This window comes from Amblyraja radiata, chromosome 21 (assembly GCF_010909765.2).
Source record: "Amblyraja radiata isolate CabotCenter1 chromosome 21, sAmbRad1.1.pri, whole genome shotgun sequence".
Taxonomy (NCBI): Eukaryota; Metazoa; Chordata; class Chondrichthyes; order Rajiformes; family Rajidae; genus Amblyraja; species Amblyraja radiata.
Window position 1 is genome coordinate 36179177 of NC_045976.1, and position 21742 is coordinate 36200918.

The window sequence follows — 21742 nt, forward strand, 5'->3', positions numbered from 1 at the left end:
CACATTGGCCTTCAATCCACAAGGGCTACTTGGTTAAAATAAATAGATTTGAATGATCTTAGGAATGATCTGTTGTGACAGTTAATCTCATGCTTACTCACCACTTCAAATTAATGTATACTTACTGGGTTTTTTAAAGCATTTCATTCACTGTCATCAAAAGGCAAACCATTAACCTGAAGGTATTAATATCCATCAAGTAATATCAAGGACAAACACCCATGCTGTCAAAAAAATACAAATCTGATAACATAATAGTTAACTTAGAGACATCTTTTGCACTGACCCAAACATGACAGATAAAAGGCCTTGTAGCAAGGTAATTTCTCTGTAATAGTCAGCGTTTAAAACATCAAAAAGGAAAGCTGAACTATTTGAGATAACATTATTTTGTTCTGGACAAACTTAAAGAATGTGTTCGATCCATAACCATACAGTCTGGCTACCAATTTGAGCAAAGTTCTTGCAAATAAAGACAAATTTGAATTCAAGAGGCCAGAACAATTAACATTTGATAGTTTGTCTACTCCATATGACTTTATTGATACAAGAACTGTGGCAGCAATATACTTCAAATATGTATTGGTAGTAACGAAGTTTAATTAGTTCATGTTCAAAATTTAAAAGAACAGTTTTGAAATACTGGGGGAAAATATCTTTAAACAGCAAAATAGTAAGATGTGAAAACACAGCTAAAGAGTCTGGAAACATTTGTGTAAGTGTGCAAAACTGACAGACAGGGAAAGACAGCTGGCCGATAGAACCTGTTGTAAACAGAAAAATAACCGTTTTTCTGATGGTGGAAAGGCAGGTCTCAAAGTTATGATAAGTGCAGGGAAGGATGTTCGAAGGGCTGTAGAAACTGGTTGAAATAGCTTACTAAGTCAATTCCATCTTCTCCAAAACAAACAATGCTGATAGAAACAAGTGTTGTAAGCTCAACTAAACATATACCTGTACTCCGCTACAAGTACGTCGTCAGTCATGAGACAAATCCAGAGTTTTCAGCACTGCCTTTGCGCATGTACTTGGCATGTAGGACAGAACCTGCCAGCAATACCTCAGTTAACACCATCCAACATGCAAAAATGATTCAAATGAGTGTTTTAAACTAACATTTAACAACAGACTGTATAACATGGGCAAAGATAGATCATCAGCCTTTGCTGAGCTGAATGCTTCTATGATTTTCCATGTGATCCAGGAAACATAATGACCCTGGATTATAGAGTCAGGAGTGTGCAATGTTATTCATTGTTGAGCTCCAAAGTAAATGCAAACATCTTACCGGGATCTTCTTAGGGGAAACTTTGAGGAAGTGCCAGCAGTAATGAATTACAGCATGGCACAGCAAACGTCATACCTCAGTAATGGCCCACTCCAGAAATATTCCGACAGTGCTGTCTGTCAAATGCTGACATTTAACTGATGCTGCTGAAGGAAGGAAGGAAGCAGGGATAAAGGAAACATGGAATGAGAAGCAAGGAAGGAGATATACATTGAAGGGCAGATGAGAGAAGGAGAGAGGAAGGGAGGCCCTGGTGAGCAGTCTCCTTGACCTGCTGTATTTTTCTGGTGACAATATCCCCAATGCCACTGAGCAGAGATTTCCAGTATTTGTATTTGAGTCAGGAAGGTGTGGCAAACAGGAAAAACTGCAAATAGTTGAGTTCACATGTGCCCCCTTTGCTTGTCCCTGATGGTTGAAGTTATCCGGATAGGTGTGAAAGTAGACAAAAAATGCTGGAGAAACTCAGCAGGTGAGGCTGAAGAAGGGTCTCAACACAAAACTTCGCCTACTCCTTTTCTCCATAGATGCTGCCTCACCCGCTGAGTTTCTCCAGCATTTTTGTCTACTTTCGATTTTTCCAGCATCCGCAGTTCCATTTTACACAGGATAGAAGGTGCAGTTGGCATTGCCTAGCCAAACAACAGCTGAGCATGGGGTGGCCTGGTGGCGCAGCGGTAGAGTTGCTGCCTTATGCCCCTGTCCCACTTAGGAAACCTGAACGGAAACCTCTGGAGACTTTGTGCTCCACCCAAGATTTCCGTGCGGTTCCCGGAGGTTGCAGGTGGTCGCAGGTAGTGGAAGCAGGTAGGGAAACTGAAAAAAACCTCCGAGAACCGCACGGAAACCTTGGGTGGGGCACAAAGTCTCCAGAGGTTTCCGTTCAGGTTTCCTAAGTGGGACAGGGGCATAACAGCACCAAAGACCCTGATTCAATCCTGACTATGGGTGCTTGTCTGTATGGCATTTGTATGCTATCCCTGTGACCTGCGCGGGTTTTCTCCGGTTTCCTCCCACACTCCACACTCCCACACTCCAAAGATGTAGAGGTTTGTAGGCTAATTGGCTTGGTTAAATGATTCCTAGTTGGATAGTGCAAGTGTGCGGGGATTGATGGTCAGCCCGGACTCTGTGGGCCGAAGGGCCTGTATCTCCAAACTAAACATTTGTGAAGCAGTGTATGTGATGAAATGTTGAGATGATAGAGTGGAGTGGATGTCTCTCTGCCGTTCTGCAGCTATTGGGGAGAATCAAAGATTTTCCTGCATCTAAGTGGTTGCAGTTGAAGTTTTTCTTCTATTTCCACAAATTCCTCATATTTCCCAAACATTTGCAAGGTGGGTGCTACTAAGTGTTAGGCGCTCCCCCCCCTGGTGAATGCTATGTACTTACCTTTCTCTGTTTCTCTCCCGAGTACAGGCCTCGTGGCTGTGAGTCTGGAATCAAGGGGTTAAAGGCTCCTGCACCCGATTGGCCAAGCTGCGTCAGGTGACGGGTGACTCATCTGAAGCTTAAATACCAGAGTTTCCCAGGATTCTCTCTCTTCTTCGTAGACCCTGACTTGTGAGCAGCCTGCTGGTGTGAGCTGAGGAAGGCCTGGCCACATGGCATAGAACTTTGTGTAATTTCACCATTACTTGTTAACAAATATTGAATTGGGACGGATAAGGGCTGACCTTAGTGTTTTCGGGTATTTTGTTTCAGGGTTATATCTCTTTAGGCAGGTTTTAGAGTCTCCGGTTCGACGGCCCATTACGTGGATGGCTGGAGCACTGTTTAATTGTTTGTTAGTCCATCCATATCCCTGACTGGGTTGTTTAAATCAAGTTTGGGTTTTGTGTTCCATTGAAAAATTAAAACTATTTTTGAACTTGAACCTGGTTTTTGAATTATGTTACACGGCTCTGAAGTACCTGAATTCGGGAGTCGTAACACTGAGTAAATTGACATTTATTGCCCATCCATGGAATTCTTCAGTGATATCTGAAGCCCAACCATCTTTGGCTGTTTCATCAATGATCTTCCTATCATCAATCATAAATAGGGTTGTTTGTTAGAAACATAGAAAATAGGTGCAGGAGGAGGCCATTCGGCCCTTCGAGCCAGCACCGCCATTCATTGTGATCATGGCTGATCGTCCCCTATCAATAACCCGTGCCTGCCTTCTCCCCATATCCCTTGACTCCACTAGCCCCGAGAGCTCTATCTAACTCTCTCTTAAATCCATCCAGTGACTTGGCCTCCATTGCCCTCTGTGGCAGGGAATTCCATAAATTCACAATTCTCTGGGTGAAAAAGTTTTTTCTCACCTCAGTCTTAAATGACCTCCCCTTTATTCTAAGACTGTGGCCCCTGGTTCTGGACTCGCCCAACATTGGGAACATTTTTCCTGCATCAGCTTGTTGATTCATGATCCGTCAGTTAATGAAGCAGATCATAACTAAATGCAGCAAAACCTGGATATTATCCAGGTCCGGGTTGCTAGACAGCAAGTAACATTCGCACCACGCAAGTGCCAGGCAATGACCAGTCTCTACATTTGAAAATCCAGGTATCACTCCCTGATATTCAACAGCAATATCGTCATTGAAGTCCCCATGATCAATGTCCTGCTGATTATCATGCGCTGGAAGTAGAACTGGCCATGTGCACAACGTGGCTACAAGACTCGGTTTGTACTCGCTAGAATTTAGAAGATTGAGGGGGGATCTTATAGAAACTTACAAAATTCTTAAGGGGTTGGACAGGCTAGATGCAGGAAGATTGTTTTCGATGTTGGGGAAGTCCAGAACAAGGGGTCACAGTTTAAGGATAAGGGGGAAATCTTTTAGGACCGAGATGAGGAAAACATTTTTCACACAGAGAGTGGTGAATCTCTGGAATTCTCTGCCACAGAAGGTAGTTGAGGCCAGTTCGTTGGCTATATTTAAGAGGGAGTTAGATGTGGCCCTTGTGGCTAAAGGGATCAGGGGGTATGGAGAGAAGGCAGGTACAGGATACTGAGTTGGATGATCAGCCATGATCATATTGAATGGCGGTGCAGGCTCGAAGGGCCGAATGGCCTACTCCTGCACCTATTTTCTATGTTTCTATGTAAGAGTAGGTCAGAGGCAAGGAATCATGCAGTGAGTAACTCACCCCCAAAGCCTGTCCACCATAAAGAAGTTTCAAGTCACGAGTGAAATGGAATAAGCTTCACCTGCCTGGATGAATACATCTTTAACAACTGTCATGACAAAAAATCCTGTTCATTCATTTTCCAAACAGAGGGAGGACATGGACATGACACATTTGTGGGGTCATAGTTAAGGTCATTTGGCCATTGTACCTTTAGACTTTAGAGATACAGCGTGAAAACAGACCAGCGATCACCCTGTACACTAGCACTATCCTAACACTAGGGACAATTTACAATTTACAGAAGCCAATTAATCTACAAACCTGTATCTTTGGAATGTGAGAGGAAACCGTAGTAGCTGGAGAAAAACCACTTGGCACCCACCCAGGCAGCAACTCTGTGCACCTTCTAATAATATACGTATTTATTAAATTCCCACTGGTTTTGCAACCACGGTTCTTTTCGGCAATGCTTACCAGATCACATCTTGCCATCTAATATTTTTCAGATTTAACATTTTTTGTGTGAAAAATACCATATGTTGCTATTAGTCTATTGCTATTACAACTACTAGTCTAGTTGGTGAACCCAATGCCATGCAAAACAGTCACTTATTATTCTGAATATTATTCATGATTTTGTCCATTTATATCATATTTCCTCTTATTTTTAAGCATGAAGAAAAGCTTCTGGCTCATTCTAGTGGCATCAAGTCCCAGAAATGTTCCCCTTAAAATAACTGAAAATACTTCCATTCAAAATTATTGGTTCACATCCTAAAAACTTGCAAACCGCAGTTGATTAAGCAAACAGATTGTTGAAATTTACACCCTTATGCAAACTGTAAATGAGATAGGATGCCACAGGACTGACAATTACTCCTTAATTAAGGCATATTGTGAAAGAGAGGACATGCGGTGTCTGCTATCATATAACTTCATTAGATAGCAAATACTGGCCAAAAAAAGCTTCTTAGCAACTAAATTCACTACAATGGTATGACAATTAGGCATTGCATCAGCAAATAAGAGAGCAAACGAAATCAAGATATTAACAACTCTGTTAATTTGTGCAGGATCATCACAAAATGAACCCGTCATAAAAAATAAACAACTTATTCACTTATTTTCCTAACAGGAGGGATCATGACACCTTTTTACAGACAGGTCCACACATAGTGGCAGCTGGTTACAATTTTGACTGGTGATGTGGCACAGTAGAACATGTCTAACCAAGCCAGTGTATTACCATGGCAACAGTCCTTTCCATCAACCTTATTTTTCAATATATAAAAAATGTTTTAAATATGCCTATAAATGCTTGACTGAATTATGAAACTGTGCTGCACACATCCAGAATGATGTGTTATTATTTTAACATTTATAACAGTGTCATGCCCAGAAGGATAGAGGTTGCCAGAGGGGTCAATACAGGAGAACCAAAGTCCGACCACAAAAATCTTATCGTTCATGCAAACCCCGCAGCACAGATTATTCCAATTACATGCCCACAGGTAGGTGAAGAACATTCTGTACACGTGTACAACAACGTGTGTCGGCATAAGATTCTAGGTAAGACAATACCATGTTGCCTCAAAGGACAAGCTACCCTTGCCGACATGTGGAGCCCAGATGCACAATATAACAAGGTCTTGATATCCCTGCTGGTGAAGCATACCAGACATGAAAACACTATAGAGAACAGCAAATGAAATAATGGATATTGTATCCCATCAAGGCAAGTCTTGGATTTTCAGAAGGACTTTGAGATGGTGCCGCACACGAGGCTGTTAAACAAGATAAGGGACCATAGTATTAGAGATAAGATATTAGCATGGATAGAAGATTGGCTGAATGACAGAAGGCAAAGAGTGGGAAGAAAGGGGCTTTTTCTGGTTGGCTGCCAGTAACTAGTGGTGCTCCGCAGGGTTCGGTACTGGGGCCACTACTCTTTACGTTGTATATCAGAGCTGGAATAAGCAGGGCCCCAAGAGTCCTAATCTTGACCCTGCAATTTATGACCCAAAACACTCTAGAGCCAATAAGGTACATCTGAGGTTAGTTAAAATGTTGGATGTGCGATAGCTAATTAGCATAAGCAAGGTCTCAAAAACAGCACACGATCACTACCAGTTGATGCAATTTTCAGGTGTTAGCGAGGGTTGAACATTGGTCAGGACATTAGGGAGAGCTCAATTTCTTTTTTCAAACATTCTGCAAAGCAATCTTTTACAGCTATGTTATAAGGAAAGCACTGCTGAATGTGAAATTCTCCCTCCGTGCTCGAAGATGAGAGTGTGACCATTCAGCCACATGGAACATATCTAAGATATTATATAATAATAATAATAATAATAAACTTTATTACGGACTCAAGGTCCAGACAAGGGGCAACATTACATTAAAAATGGATTGCATATCAAATATCATAAATATATATAAAATCATGGTATATCACATAAAAACATCATAATTTATATTTAACAAAAACCCACAATACTTAAGTTAAAAATCCAGATTAAAGGATGATCAATGTCCTACAATGAGACAACGATACCAGTGTCCCACAACTGGGATTCGTAGCGTGTAGTGCTAACCCTTATGTTTGTCAAGGCCACAATAAGCACATTTTTAGAGTCATTTATCCTGCAAATGAATTTATACATGTGGTGTCTTAGGATAGCTTCTAAAGTACTGACTCCTGCAGCCACAAACATATTACTGGCACTACACCATCTAGGTTACCTTAGCAGTGTTCTCATGGCATCATTATATGCCATCTTTAGTCTCTGCATACTTGTCTTTAAATAGTTCGACCACAGGTGCGCAGTGTAGAGTGGTGTGCAGTATGCTCTAAATAGCGACATCTTCACCACATCTGCACACGCACCAAATTTACGCAAGAGGATATTTGCCTGTACATACAGCATGCGTCGTTGCCTATAAATATCCTCATCATCTGTCATTTGTTCTGTAATAATATGCCCTAGATATTTTATTTTATTACAGACACTAAGATTGTTGTCAGACAATTTAAAAACAGGATATTTTAGGCATTTATCCTCTTTGGTTCTACAGACCATAACAGCACTCTTACTAGCATTATATTTAATGTCATGTTCCACACCATACACGGAACATATAGTAAGGAGCTGCTGGAGACCAGCGCTAGATGGACTAAAGACCACAAGGTCATCTGCATACATAATATGGTTCACTAAAATATTACCAATCACGCACCCAGTGTTACAGGCTTTCAATTGTTTAGACAGATCATCAATATATAGATTAAAAAGGACTGGGGACAAAATTCCCCCTCGTCTAACACCATTGCTAAACCCAAATGGGGCTGAGACCCTATTGCCCCATTTTATTTGCATAGTCTGGTGGGCATACCAGTAGGCCAGAATTCTAACAATGTATTCAGGCACCCCTCTTTGACTCATTTTACCAAACAGCTTTCTGTGATTAACACGGTCAAAGGCTTTGGAAGCATCAATAAAGCACATAAGGATTGAAGAGTTTTTGCCTCTATATTTGTTTACAATCTCCTGACAATTAGTTACAAATGTCTAAGAAATGTTTTTGCTTCTGTGTAATTCCCCAACCTAACTCCCATCACTTTGTTCGCTGATCACCAAAACTCCATCGTTCACATCTTCGATATAGTCATCCACTGAATATTCACAAGATTATATCGGGTTACGAATTTTAGTCGAATGTCCCATTTGATTATAATTATATGTTTTTGAAACATAATCATTCTGCCTATGTTACAGAAAAGTCCTTTTTTTGGACCAGAGGTAAAAGCAAACCCATCCGTGGAGTGAATGGACGGGTGACAATTCAGGATGGGATCCTTCTTCAGAAGATGGTCCCCGACCCAAAACATCATCTGTGCATTCCCTGCAGCGAAGCTGCCTGTCTGAGTTCTCCTTTGGTGCAAGCTCTGACCATAGGATGGCATTCCCTTTGAGGGTTTCTATTTGGCAGCACTTTGTACTTAACAACTTGGTTGGATCAGGCTGGGCTGCAGTTCGCCCACACCCTACTCATCAGGACTGGCCTTGCTTGTTTGTCATCCACACCCTATATTCTACAATGTCGTCTGGATACTGAATGGTGACCGAGTCTCAGGTGGCACAACGCAATGGACCCATCCTCCCCCTGAAAGCTTTTGAAAGCCAGCAAACAAGGTGAGAAAGGGGGTTGGGGGTGATGGAAGAGCCATTTGCCAGCAGCAAGTAGCTGCTGATTTTGATAGATTTTAAAAGTCATGTTCAGTGGTATTTACACACTCAAAATTGAAGTCAATAATTTAAAATTAAAAAAATAGATTAAAAAGTTAACCAACAACAACAAAAAGAAAAACTTGAAAGTAATTTATAGAAACATAGAAAATAGGTGCAGGAGTAGGCCATTCAGCCCTTCGAGCCTGCACCACCATTCGATATAATCATGGCTGATCATCCAACTCAGTATCCTGTACCTGCCTTCTCTCCATACCCTCTGATCCCTTTTGCCACAAGGGCCACATCTAACTCCCTCTTAAATATGGCCAATGAACTGGCCTTAACTACCTTCTGTGGCAGAGAAAAATGTGTGAAAAATGTTTTCTCATCTCGATCCTAAAAGGCTTTCCCCTTATCCTTAAACCCCTTGTTCTTGACTTCCCCAACATCGGGAACAATCTTCCTGCATCTAGCCTGTCCAACCCCTGAAGAATTTTGTAAGTTTCAATAAGATCCCCCCTCAATCTTCTAAATTCTAGCGAGTACAAGCCAAGTCTATCCAGTCTTTCTTCATATGAAAGTGCTGCCATCCCAGGAATCAGTCTGGTGAACCTTCTCTTATGAACTGACTTGGCCTCCAAAATCTTTGCTCCACAAACCTCCTTGAAATAATTGGGGGTCACAGATCCTGCTCTAGGTCCAATGTTATGAGAATAGGATACGAGAAGGTATTCTCAAGTTAATGTTGTGGAATCCCAGCAAGGCTGGTTTCTCCTGGTGGACTCTACGTGGCTACACATACCCAAAGTCTCAGGTTTCCGAGCATAAATCATGATCATAGTTAAGGTAGACAAAAATGCTGGTGAAACTCAGCGGATGGGGCAGCATGTATGGAACGAAGTAATAGGTGACGTTTCGGGTCGGGACCTTTCTTCAGACTGATGTGGGGGTGGGCGGGAGAATAAAGGAAGAGGCGGAGACAGTGGGCTGTGGGAGAGCTGGGAAGGGGAGGGGAAGGAGGGAGAAAGCAAAGACTACCTGAAATTGGAGGTCAATGTTCATACCGCTGGGCTGTAAACTATAGATGAGGCTCTCACCAGGGTCTCTCCTATATCCCGTACCTCCGCTCTCACTCCCCATCCCCCACTCGTAACCGGGACAGAGTCCCCCTTGTCCTCACCTTCCACCCTACCAGCCATCACATACAACAGATAATCCTCCGACATTTTTGCCACCTCCAACGGGATCCCACCACTGGCCACATCTTCCCATCTCCTCCCTTTTCGGCTTTCTGTAGAGGCCGCACCTTCCGTCACTCCCTGGTTAATTCGTCCCTTCCCACCCAAACCACCCCCTCCCCTGGTACTTTCCCTTGCAACCGCAGGAAATGCTGCACTCGTTGCTTTACCTCCCCCTCAACTCTATCCAAGGACCCAAGCAGTCTTTCCAGGTGAGGCAGCAGTTCACCTGCACCTCTTCCAACCTCATCTACTGCATCAGCTGCTCTAGGTGTCAACTGCTCTACATCGGTGAGACGAAGCGCAGGCTTGGCGATCGCTTCGCTCAACACCACCGCACAATTTGCATTAACCAACCCGATCTCCCAGTGGCCCAGCACTTCAACTCCCCTCCCATTCCGTATCTGACCTTTCTGTCCTGGGCCTCCTCCATGGCCAGAGTGAGTCCCACCGCAAATTGGAGGCGCAGCACCTCATATTTCGCTTGGGTAGTTTATACCCCAGCGTCTCTAATTTCAGGTAGTCCATGCTTTCTCCATCCTTCCCCTCCCCTCCCCAGCTCTCCCACAGCCCACTGTCTCTGCCTCTTTCTTTCTTCTTCCCACCTCCCCTCCACCTTCCCACATCAGTCTGAAGAAGGGTCTTGCACCGAAACGTCATCTATTCCTTCGTTCCATAGATGTTGCCTCACCTGCTGAGTTTCTCCAGCATTTTTGTCTATCTTCAATTTTTCCAGCATCAGCAGTTCTTTCTTAAACATGATCATAGTTAATGGTAGACATGTATTTGAGTTTGACTCCATTTTTTTGTTTAGTTTAGAGATAGAGCAGAAACAGGCCCTTCGACCCACCAAGTCCACACCGACCAGCGATCCCCGCACATTAACACTATCCTACACACTATACTAGGGACAATTTACATTTATACCAAGCCAATTTACCTGCATACCTGTATGTCTTTTGAGTGTGGGAGGAAACCGAGGATCTCGGAGAAAACCCACGTGGTCACGGGGAGAACATACAAACTCCGTACAGACAGCACCCGAAGTCGGGATTGAACCCTGGTCTCCAGCGCTGCGATCGCTGTAAGGTAGCAACTCTACCGCTGCGCCAGCATGGCCGCCCTACCATATATAGTGGCGCCACTTTTTATAGTGGTATAGCTGATTGGATAGCATGCAAAATTATGTTTTTCACCACAATAATAAACCTAAACCTAAAAAAACAGGCTGAAACTGCCACATGCCCCTTTGCTCCTCACGGAGTTATGGCATGGAAATAGGCCCTTCTGCTCAGCGTACCCATGCCCACCCTTGCCTTGCCCATGTTCCTGCACCTGTTTCTTATGTTACTCTGTGTAGAAAAAAAATCAACAAAGTGATGAAGAGTTTGAATATCGTAAAATCAGCATGCTGTTGGACTGGAAGCCAGCATACACCAGAGTCACAGCATGTTTTCAGATGCAGACAACACAAGGTTGAAATGAATAGATGGGAGGCCAGCCTGAAGAGTGTCAAAATATTTGAGCACGAAGATAACACAAGAGCCGATTCAAGAATATGCCTTTGAAGGGGCAGAAATGTGTGATCAGTGTTCTGTGTATATCTATGGCGTAATAGAGCTCCGTTAGCTGACTTGAGCCCAGAGGGATCCAAACATACAAGTCAGTTTTGGATCGAGCTGGATGTACATTCTGAGCGAGGATTACACTGATAGATGTGAACGAGACAAGACAATAGCAGATTCTAATGGAGCATAAATGTCAGCGTGCACTAATTAATCCAAATGGTCTGTTTCTGTGCACATATCCTATGTAAAGAATATCAATCACTTGGAGTTCCTTCTTCCAGGAGGTCCAGTCAGCTGTCAAATTTGCTGAACAGTTTATTGTCAAGTAGATTCCTAAAATACCCAGAACAATAAAAATCAAATTGCCTTGCAAACAATTATTTTGCACCTTAACAGTTTACCAATTAGAGCAATATCTACAATCTACAGTGCGACATTTAAACATGCAGTTACAAACAAGTTGCAAGAATGGGCTGCTGATATATATGCTGGAAGATTCCAGCATTTTTGAGACCCAATAGCCAAATGGTGTTAAACAGCATTAAGATCAGTGGCATTTTCACCAGCAATTAAACTATGCAGTCACACAGCACAAGCCCCTGAAGCGATGGCATCTGTTCATAGAAATCTCTTGTAATAAATATCCTACTATTTTGGCAGCTTGCTCCCTCCCATAGATCAGCAAAGGACATAGAAACTGACAGCATGAAACATTGGGATTTGAGGAGAGTTAAGTGCTTTTAAATGCTATTGCATGCAAGAAAACATTTTTAAAAAAACATATAAATGTCAAGATTAATCTCATGTCAAGAATTATAAAACATCTGAGTAAATGTTCAGTGGAGCCCCTTTATTGCAATCATTTGTGCTTATGAATACGACATTTAAATCATTCAACAAGGGGACAAGGATATATCAAAAGGATCTCGACCCGAAACGTCACCCATTCCTTCTCTCCACAGATACTGCCTCACCCGCTGAGTTTCTCCAGCATTTTGTGTCCAGCTTCTATATATTAATGTTGTTGACTTGGAAATATTTTTACATGTGGAATCCATTTGCATGTATGGCATCCAAGTGTTACATCACAGTGGGATTCTTGGGTTTAACATTATAAGCAAAACTCAACTCTGACATGTTTCCATCATACTTTCCTCATACCCAACCTAACTATCACTGTTAATATAATACATCTCAAACATGCTATTCATCTGTCGGTTGAAATGCCAAAAGGTACTTCTGAAAGTTCAGAAAGTTATCTTCTTTTCATGCAAATGATTTGGTTCTGTATAAAATACAGAGCCAGGCGGGCAAGATACAGCACTGGTGACCCAACCCCAACATATATAGTCAGTGCAGTAGCAGCATGCTAGGTGGCCAGGCATGATTGCATCACATACCTCTTCTTTGTTTCCTGTGCGTCTTTGCTACCTTCAAAATGGCAGAGGCCAATTGTGCTGTTGATTGAATCTCATCATTCCTCACTTCATTCGAGGGAAAAAACGCTATAAAGTTGCCATTGAGCTGGAAACTGGCAGTGGAGTCTTGATTGCAGAGCCAAAGTCGCACATGGCCCGTGACTTTAGGACAACGACATGCTTTGTGCGTGCAAGGCCTGGCATTGTTAATTCAATAGTACACGATGAATTACCCAAAGTCTCAACCAAAATTGGCACAGGTGGCTTCTGCAGGTTTCCTTAAACATGTTTAAGTATCCTGAAGCATTTCTGGGGCCCTATTTATAAATATTGATATTTCTAACTGAATCAAGGTTTTTTAACTTTAGAATTTAGAGATACAGCACGGAAACAGGTCCTTCGGCCCACAGAGTCCATGTGGATCAGATCACCTCCTACACTAGCACTATTCTACACACTAAGAACAATTTTCAATTTACAATTACAGAAGCCAATTAACCTATAAACCTGTATGTCTTTGGAGGGTGGAAGGAAGCTAGAGCACCCTGAGAAAACCCACGTGGTCACAGGGAAAACGTACAAACTCCATTCAGACAGCACCTATAGTCAGGGTCAAACCTGGGTCTCTGGCACTGTTAAAGCCCTGTCCCACGGTACAAGTTCATTCCAAGAGCTCTCCCGAGTTTGCCCTGATTCGAACGCAGAGATTTACGGTAATGGCCACTCGTCGGTACTCGGGGCTCTCGTGGACATTTTTCAACATGTTGAAAAATCTTCACGAGTCTTCCCGTGCTTACCTGCCATTAGCGAGTCTTCCTGAGTACCTGCCGTGTGCGTTACGAGCCACTAAGAGACGTCTCCCAGCTCCGACCTACCCGCTACGCTCATTCTCCGTGTTTATCACGAGTTTGATTTTTTTTTTAAACTCGGGAGAGATCTTGGAATGAACTCGAACCGTGGGACAGGGCTTTAAGGCAGCAACTACTGCTGTGCCACTGTGTCACCCTCAATTTCAGCATGTGCATTTTAATAAGGAATACTTTAAGTGTGGTCTAATTTCTGGACTGCTTTACAGCCTATGCTAATGCATTGAAAATGATCCGTTGCAGTGACAAAGCCTCAAGACATTTACACACTAATTTTAGCTCCAAAGCACTCTGAAAATGCTCCATTTTATTGTGTGCTGTCCAAATGAAATCTTTATGGCATCTAGCCATAATTACTGCTTAGCAAACACATTGACCCTAATTTTAAATATATAAGTTGGTAATCTTCAGACATTTTAGCCATTTGATCAATATGTACAAGTTCTATCTGTATTTGGCATTTTGCAAAATGTTTAAAAAGATAATTAAAAATTGAATCTTTCATTGTGCGAATTTAACACAATTCACAGTCATAAAATCATGGAGTTGTACAACTCAAAAACAGACCCTTCAATCAATTATGTCATGACAACCTTTTGTGCCATTACAATAATCCATTTGTTTGCACCACATCTGTAACTTTCTATGCCTTACCTATTTAAATACCTGTGTTACAAATTATGATTGTACTTGACTCCACCACCACCTCTGGTTCTAGACATCAATGAGTCTCTGTGCAAAGAAACAGTCTCCTCAGATCCCCTACCTCTTGCCATAGCGATATGCCTTTTTGCTTCTGATACCCTGCCTATGGGAAAATGATTCAGATCACCTTACAATATCTTTCTCTCTTAACATTTTGTTGTGCTTTTATGATATTATATAAAGCTCTAACTTCAAGTAACCCTTGCTTTCCCTCTCTCTCTCCATCCCTCCCCCTTCCCTGTTCTCCGACCAGTCTTCCTCTCCGACTACATTTTATCTCTGTTTGCTTTGTTGTTACCTTCTCCAAGCTAACAATGATCTATTCTACATTTTCCTTGATCTCCATTCCCTTTGCCCTGTTTTCACACTTTCAGACGTCCTTATTTATGTATCTCCCCCTTCCCCCTGACGTCAGTCTGAAGATGGGTCTCGAGCAGAAACATCACCCATTCCTTCTCACCAGAGATGCTGCCTGTCCCGCTGAGTTACTCCAGCATTTTGTGTCTATCTTTGGTTTAAACCAGCATCTGCAGTTTCTTCATACATGATTTTATATAACTCTATCAGGTCATCCCTCAGTCCTCTTCACTCCAAGGAAAACAAACCCAACCTACCTAATCTCTTGGAAGGAACTGCAGATGCTGGTTTACACCAAAGATAGACACAAAATGCTGGAGTACCTCCAGTCTGAAGAAGAATCTCGACCCAAAATATCACCCATTCCTTCTAACCAGAGATGCTGCCTGTCCTGCTGATTTACTCCAGCCCATTCCTAAAGTCCTTCAATCCTGGGTACATGCTGTAAATCTAAGCTTGCTCCAGTGCAACTACATTCTTCCTAAAGTGTGGCGACCAGCACCGCACACAATACTCCAAGTGCAGTCTGATAAGTACTTTGGAAAGTTGCAAGATAACATCCCAACCTTTATCATCTGATTCATCACTTGACTGTCAGGTTTAAAAATGTTTTTGTGACTTATTTGTCCTTCACACATCAGTGAGCTCCATCCAGCATTCTGGACAACACAACAGAATTCTGAGCTTCACTTATGTGGATTATCCTGATTATATCCGGTTATTGCTAGAACAACGCCTGCAGTAGATTCTCTTGCCACCAATTCACAGTTACCTTTGGAGTCGTCCAAGGAGCTTATCTTCAATGTCTTCATTCTGCTCATGACAATGATGATTTCACCCACAGCGATGGATCAGATAAGGAAGTTGCACTTGACTACGTGCTGCCATCACATCACATCACTCAGCCGCTGTGTTGATTCTTCACATCTTTGTTTTAAGAGAGTCTCAAAGGATGCAAAACTGCGTTCTTGAGAGTGGGATTCCAGAGCCTTGTTTTCTTGAAGACCCACCTAACCTGGATCATCACACCCAGTAGATGACACATTTATGTGACACTAACGTTCTTGTATATTTCAAATGCTATACACTGGATATTGTTTTGGTTGTCTTCATTGTCTGCAGCAGACTATTCCATCTTTAGTGTCTATTTTTCTCATTATATATTTTTGTCTCATGTAGAATTATTTTCTCTGGCTTTCTTCTTGTCAGCCTCTGCTAAACCACCGCCTTTATCAAGCAGCTTGTTCTCTGAAATCCATGACATACACTGGCCTAATTATCACTCAATGTATTGGACTTAAAATTCACAACCTTGACTTCTATGTCCTCCTGTGATCTCACGCTGCCTCATTATCGCCTTCAGATGAATATTTATTACAAGGTACTCAAGTTGCTCAAACTATTAAAGTCACAGAAAGTCCCGACTGGGGAAAGGAACCTTAATAGACTGGGTAATCAAAGGTGATTTTAATAATTGAACTCATCAGCTACAATATCACTGACCTCATGTTTGATGTTTAGGTAATAAATACCTAAATAAATCATTGCAATTCCACAATAAATTAGGTCTAATTGATGTGATTTATAACTGGGGTATTTGAATCAAGAATTGATTAACCTTGGAGGTCAACAACTGAATCATTTCCACCCTTTTAATGTATTAAACAATAGAGCCACCATTTATTATTCATTTACTGTCACCAAAAGGTAATGAAAGTAAAACTAACCTGTGAAACTAATCTTTCTTATTGCCAATACAAATTCATTAATCTTCAAGATCATATGAGTAAAACAAGATGCAGCCAAAGGCATGCTTAGCTTGGACAGATGTATCATTAGTTTAGTCTTTGATGAAAATAAATCGTCTACGTAACCAATAAGATATAGAATATGATGAAAATAGATTATGCATATTTCATTAGCTGGCCTCTTCATATTCAATCTTGGTGACCAGTTGCACTACAATGCACAAAACAAGATCCTCTTGGATCCTTTGACAGCATTGTTAATGATGACACCTTTCCTCACTTTGCTGATGATTGGGAGTAGAGAAATATTAGCTGGGAATTAAGAGCACTGGATTTCCCTGATTTTTGTGAACTGGACATAGCTGGGCTGTTTTCCATGCCTTTGGATAGATGCTAGTGTTGTGACTGTAATGGAACAGCTTGGCGAGAAGCAAGGCTAGTATTAAAGTGCAGGTTTTCAGCACAACAACAAGTATGTGGTCAATCATAGCTAATGTTACTTGATCTGTGCAAGAGTAACAGAGGATTTCTTGTTTTATGCTATGCTATACTCTCCAATCTTCAGTTATTTTTATGAAAACCCAATATCCATTTGTGGAAAAATAACTAGCACAGAATAATACAAATTCAAGGAGAGTTTTTCCTGGCCTGCCACCATTTGAAGCCTTATCGTGAATGCCTGATGTCATAGTACAAGGAAGAACATTTCCTATTCTCACTTCTTTTGCTGCTTTAATCTCGGGTACAATCATAGCTCAATTTTCCATTTGATTTCTTCTAGTCTTTTCCAAACAACTCTTCAAACTCACTTCAGCCGCTGCACAAAGCTTCTGTCAATAATGTTCGGAGATTACTGCCTGTATTGTAATTATGAATCAACATTGTCTCACAAAGGCACCCTCAATCTACAAGTGTAATATAAAGTGTAACATAATTATGATTCTGAATTATCTTGCTGAAGTACCCTGTTTTGCAGTATTATATAAATACGATTTAAAATACTTTGTCGGCTGCAATGTTACCATTAAAGAATCTTTCTGATGCAAAACAGAACAAAATGCTGTGTATTTAGAAACCTGGATATACATTATCACACAAGTATCACACAACCTATCTTACAAATATTTTGTCATAAATTCTCCTGAAGCGATCTTACATGTAAGACATTGTTTCCAATAGAAAACCCACAAGGCACAGCTATTAATACATTTTATGTATAATAAATTTGTATTCTGCATTTTAAATTAATGTTGTAAAAGGAACAGTTGGGAAAGATTTGTTTCTGTTTGAGGTTTAAATACCTAGTAAAAGCAGTCTTAATAAAAGGTATAATATGCATAAAAAATGATTCACAATCCTGTCTTGTGATGCTGGAACATGAATGCTTTGGTTTTGCAAATTTCATTTAGGCTGGGTGCTGAGTAAGTACTGAATATTAATTATCTTGCTTCCATTCTAATACATTGCCTCTCAACACAGCACTGATAACATAATGAAATGTTGAACATCAGTAATTTGAAAGACACTGACCTTCAAGTTTATACAACTCTCAACACAAAAGAATGAAAAATCTTATGTCTGTATGTATTTCTAATTGGTCAGCTTACAGCCCATTACAAATTCATATTCACACATTTCTAATGACAAGTGACTCTGTAAACATGTCACACTGTCATTTCGCCCCCCTGCTGGATGTACTGCTGCAGCGTCTCATTATTCTATCTCCCAACTCTTCAACCTGTTCTGCAAAGGAACTCCCATGTCCAAACAACATTCACTCTCTGCCTGTCAAATTGCTGTGAGCTGCAGTTAATTATGATTATATTTTAAAAAAACAAAGGAATATATCAAAATAATAACAGAATGCAACATTCCAAAAAGAGATTGAGTATATCTGCATAGTATTGTCAAATTGTCTCCTCCTTGAATATTTGTTTGTTTGGCTTATGCTGTGTAATATAATGTGACTGATATCCTAATTGAATTATGTCTGCAGAGCATTTGTTTCCTATGTCTGCTGCCCTTGGAAATAGGTATTCTGAGGTGGTCTGCCACCCAAGACTCTAGCAGTTGGTCCCGACTTGTATGTGCAATGGTTCAGGAGATTAGCGTGCCATAAAAAATATTCACAATCGATTTTTCTCAGCGAAGGGAATAGACAGTTTGTTCAGAGTTAGAGTCAGTTCAGATTCTGTCTTGCTTTGCTTTGTCTTTAGTTATTTATTTATTTATCTGTCTATTTATTTATTTTCCTTTCTTTTTTTCTTTAGTTTAGGGGGGTTTTGTTTCTTCCTTTTTACTTCTTTTTTGCCTTTTTATCTTGTGTTTTTTTCCCTACATATATAAATTTTCTTTTAAAGATTTAACTCAATAAAGTAATTCTAAACCTGAAAAAAAAAAAAATTGTTTTAACTATATTTACATAGAGACCGGGGAGGTCTATATTCAATGTGTATTTTGACAATGGACTCATATTAGGTTATACCTGTTATTAATGTAATCCTGATCCATATGTATCAATACCATTGTTATGTTTATCATTATTCTTTTTGCTCTGTTTTTTATGTTTTGTTTTTGTTTTTTGGAAAAAAACCTAATAAAATGATTTAAAAAGAAAGAAATAAAGAAAGAAAGAAATAAAGAAAGAAAGAAAGAAAGAAAGAAAGAAAGAAAGAAAGAAAGAAAGAAAGAAAGAAAGAAAGAAACTGTGGGAGGGCCTGCCTGTTTATGATATACCTAGTCAGCCACAGCAGAAAATGCAACCATAGGTGAAACATTCATCTCTCCAAACAGGACAGCATCAAAGCCGCACCATCATCTCTCTCAGATGGACGGATGCAAACACTTAACAGTTCCCTATGGATCCGATGCAAGTTAACTTTCCAGAGCAGTCGACCATGCAGAGGCTTATTGAAGTCCATATAGAATACATTTTCCTCTTTGCCCTCATCAACTTTCTTGGTTACATCTTCAAAAAACTCAATCAAATTTGTGACACACCATCTTCCACTCACAAAACGAATCTAACCATTCTCATCCATTCTTGTCTTTCCAAATGCATGTATATGTTATCCCACAGAATCCTCTCTAGTATCTTGCCTACCACAGATGTTAGGCTTACTGATCCATAGTGCCCAGTTATTCTTTTGCAGTCCTTCTTAAATAGAGGCACAACATTAGCCACCCTCCAGTATTGTGGCACCTCACACATGTCTAACGATGATTCATATCTTTTGGAAGCTTTGTTTTTAAGTGGCTATGGAAATCTTTACAGATCCTCCCAAGGTTACACTTGACTTATGTATAGCCAGGACATGCGAACAAGCCTTGGGAGACCAGCAGAATGGATTTGCTGGCTGCATTAAGGCTCTGTGCATTTTCTGCTGTGTGGGAACTTGATTCATGGAATTATCTGAGTGGTTGAGTTGAATGCCCTGGTTTAATATAAACGCTGCCAATTTTGGCCTCAGTTTTCATTTAAATATATTGCTGGGTGGCCACATTTCTGACTTGCGAAATGTTATGACCAGCTCTAAGGAATGGAACTCTCTCATAACCTGGGAAGGACCTATATTAAGAATCTCTTTTTCACAACTCACATGCTAGGTCATCAATTGCATCTATCAAGAATGGTGCAATAGCAGAGAAAGGTATAAATAAGGATGCATTCAAACAACAAAAATGTCTGTGATAAACAACATCCAAGTTGACTTTCTTTCAGTCTTTTATCTTCTACGTGCATGTTCAATTTTTTTTATGAGTACAGTGCGTTGGTACTTCATGAGTTCATGATTAATAGGAGCAGAATTAGGCCATTCAGCCCATCATGTCTACGCCATTCAATCATGGCTGATCGATCTCTCCCTCCTAAGCCCATTCTCCTGTCTTCTCCCCATAACCCATGACACCTGTACTAATCAAGAACCTATCAATCTCTGCTTTAAAAATACCCGTTGACTTGGCCTTTAGTCACAAAAGTTGCGCAGAACTATACCTCTGCAACTCCTGGAATATGAACACAAATCCAGCACAGAACAACTGGCATAAAGGATATTGCTTTGCAGTAAGTCTTAAACAGCCAAAATGAAGCAAATGATGGAACTTTAAATTCATTATTCGATTGGCACGAGTCTACATTGCCATGAGTTGGTCTTAATTCACAATTAATTAGCCTTAGCTGAACCATTTGCGTCAGGAAATTGCTTATTTGTTGAATGTAGAGATAGGACAGAAATTTAAATAACAAGTGGACGTGGAAAAATGAATGCCTATTTTGGGATGTCTGAGTTGACAAGAGGTCTCTAAGTGCTATTGAGAAAGTTCTTAATAATTATGCCTAAGCACAAGTGCTTTCAGGGATATATTTACAAACATTGCCGTAACAAAGACAATAATGGTTTGTTTGTCCAGAATATTAACATGTTCTTTCGATACAGATAAGTTGGATTCTGAGATTTCCTTATGCATTGAGTTCCTGATCTTAGCTGCAATGCCTGGAGATATTTTGAAAGGAGTCAATAATGAGGTGGGAACCATGAACTCCTTTGGTTGGTTGTCAGCTTGTGGGATTTTGTGTTGCAGGCAAGTAAAAGCCATAGGCCATTTGAAAGAAATAAGGTTTTATAATTAGAAAATCTTGGAGAGGATTGAACACCTGTTTCCTCAGCAAAGCTGAATTTAATTTAGACAGACGTCAATGATAAAATTAGAAATGTTGACATTTTAGAGAAAACATAATATCATTATAATTCAAGATTCTATTGCGTGGAGTTAAACAAATAAATATAAAATATTTTGTATGGTCTGAAAATTGCCTATAATAGCAAAAAATCTAGAAGAAAATGATTAGATTAGATCAATTGAAATAAATGCGTGTGTAGAAATAACTTCAGGCTCCATTTCTAACAGCTAATAATTTGCAAAATATGATTTAGACAATACCTTAACAGTGGATGAAAGATAACTGTAATGTTGCGAGCCCCGGGTTTACAAACAAACTTTGTGCCTCCTCCTTCAATTAGATTGTCATCAGCCCCACCTGAAAATAAACAGATGAAAACTGTTGTCAAGTTTTTGGATTCCCAAAGGATTTCAAAGGGATACAGTGAACAGTGAGTATTGTTACATAGCCAGCAACTTTGAACTTAACTGAACATATTATGGACTGAAGCAGATATATAACATTCAAACATTAATCATAAAATC

At 40.5% G+C, this 21742-nt stretch overlaps 1 protein-coding gene across 2 annotated transcripts in view; it reads right to left on the minus strand.

Moving 5' to 3' along the window:
• Positions 1–21742, minus strand: part of exoc4 (exocyst complex component 4) — a 402169-nt gene that overhangs the window by 232213 nt on the left and 148214 nt on the right. For both annotated transcript variants that reach the window (XM_033040092.1, XM_033040093.1), the window contains exon 9: positions 21479–21575. In XM_033040092.1, coding sequence (XP_032895983.1) covers positions 21479–21575 — 97 coding nt within the window. The remainder of the gene's footprint in view (positions 1–21478; positions 21576–21742) is intronic.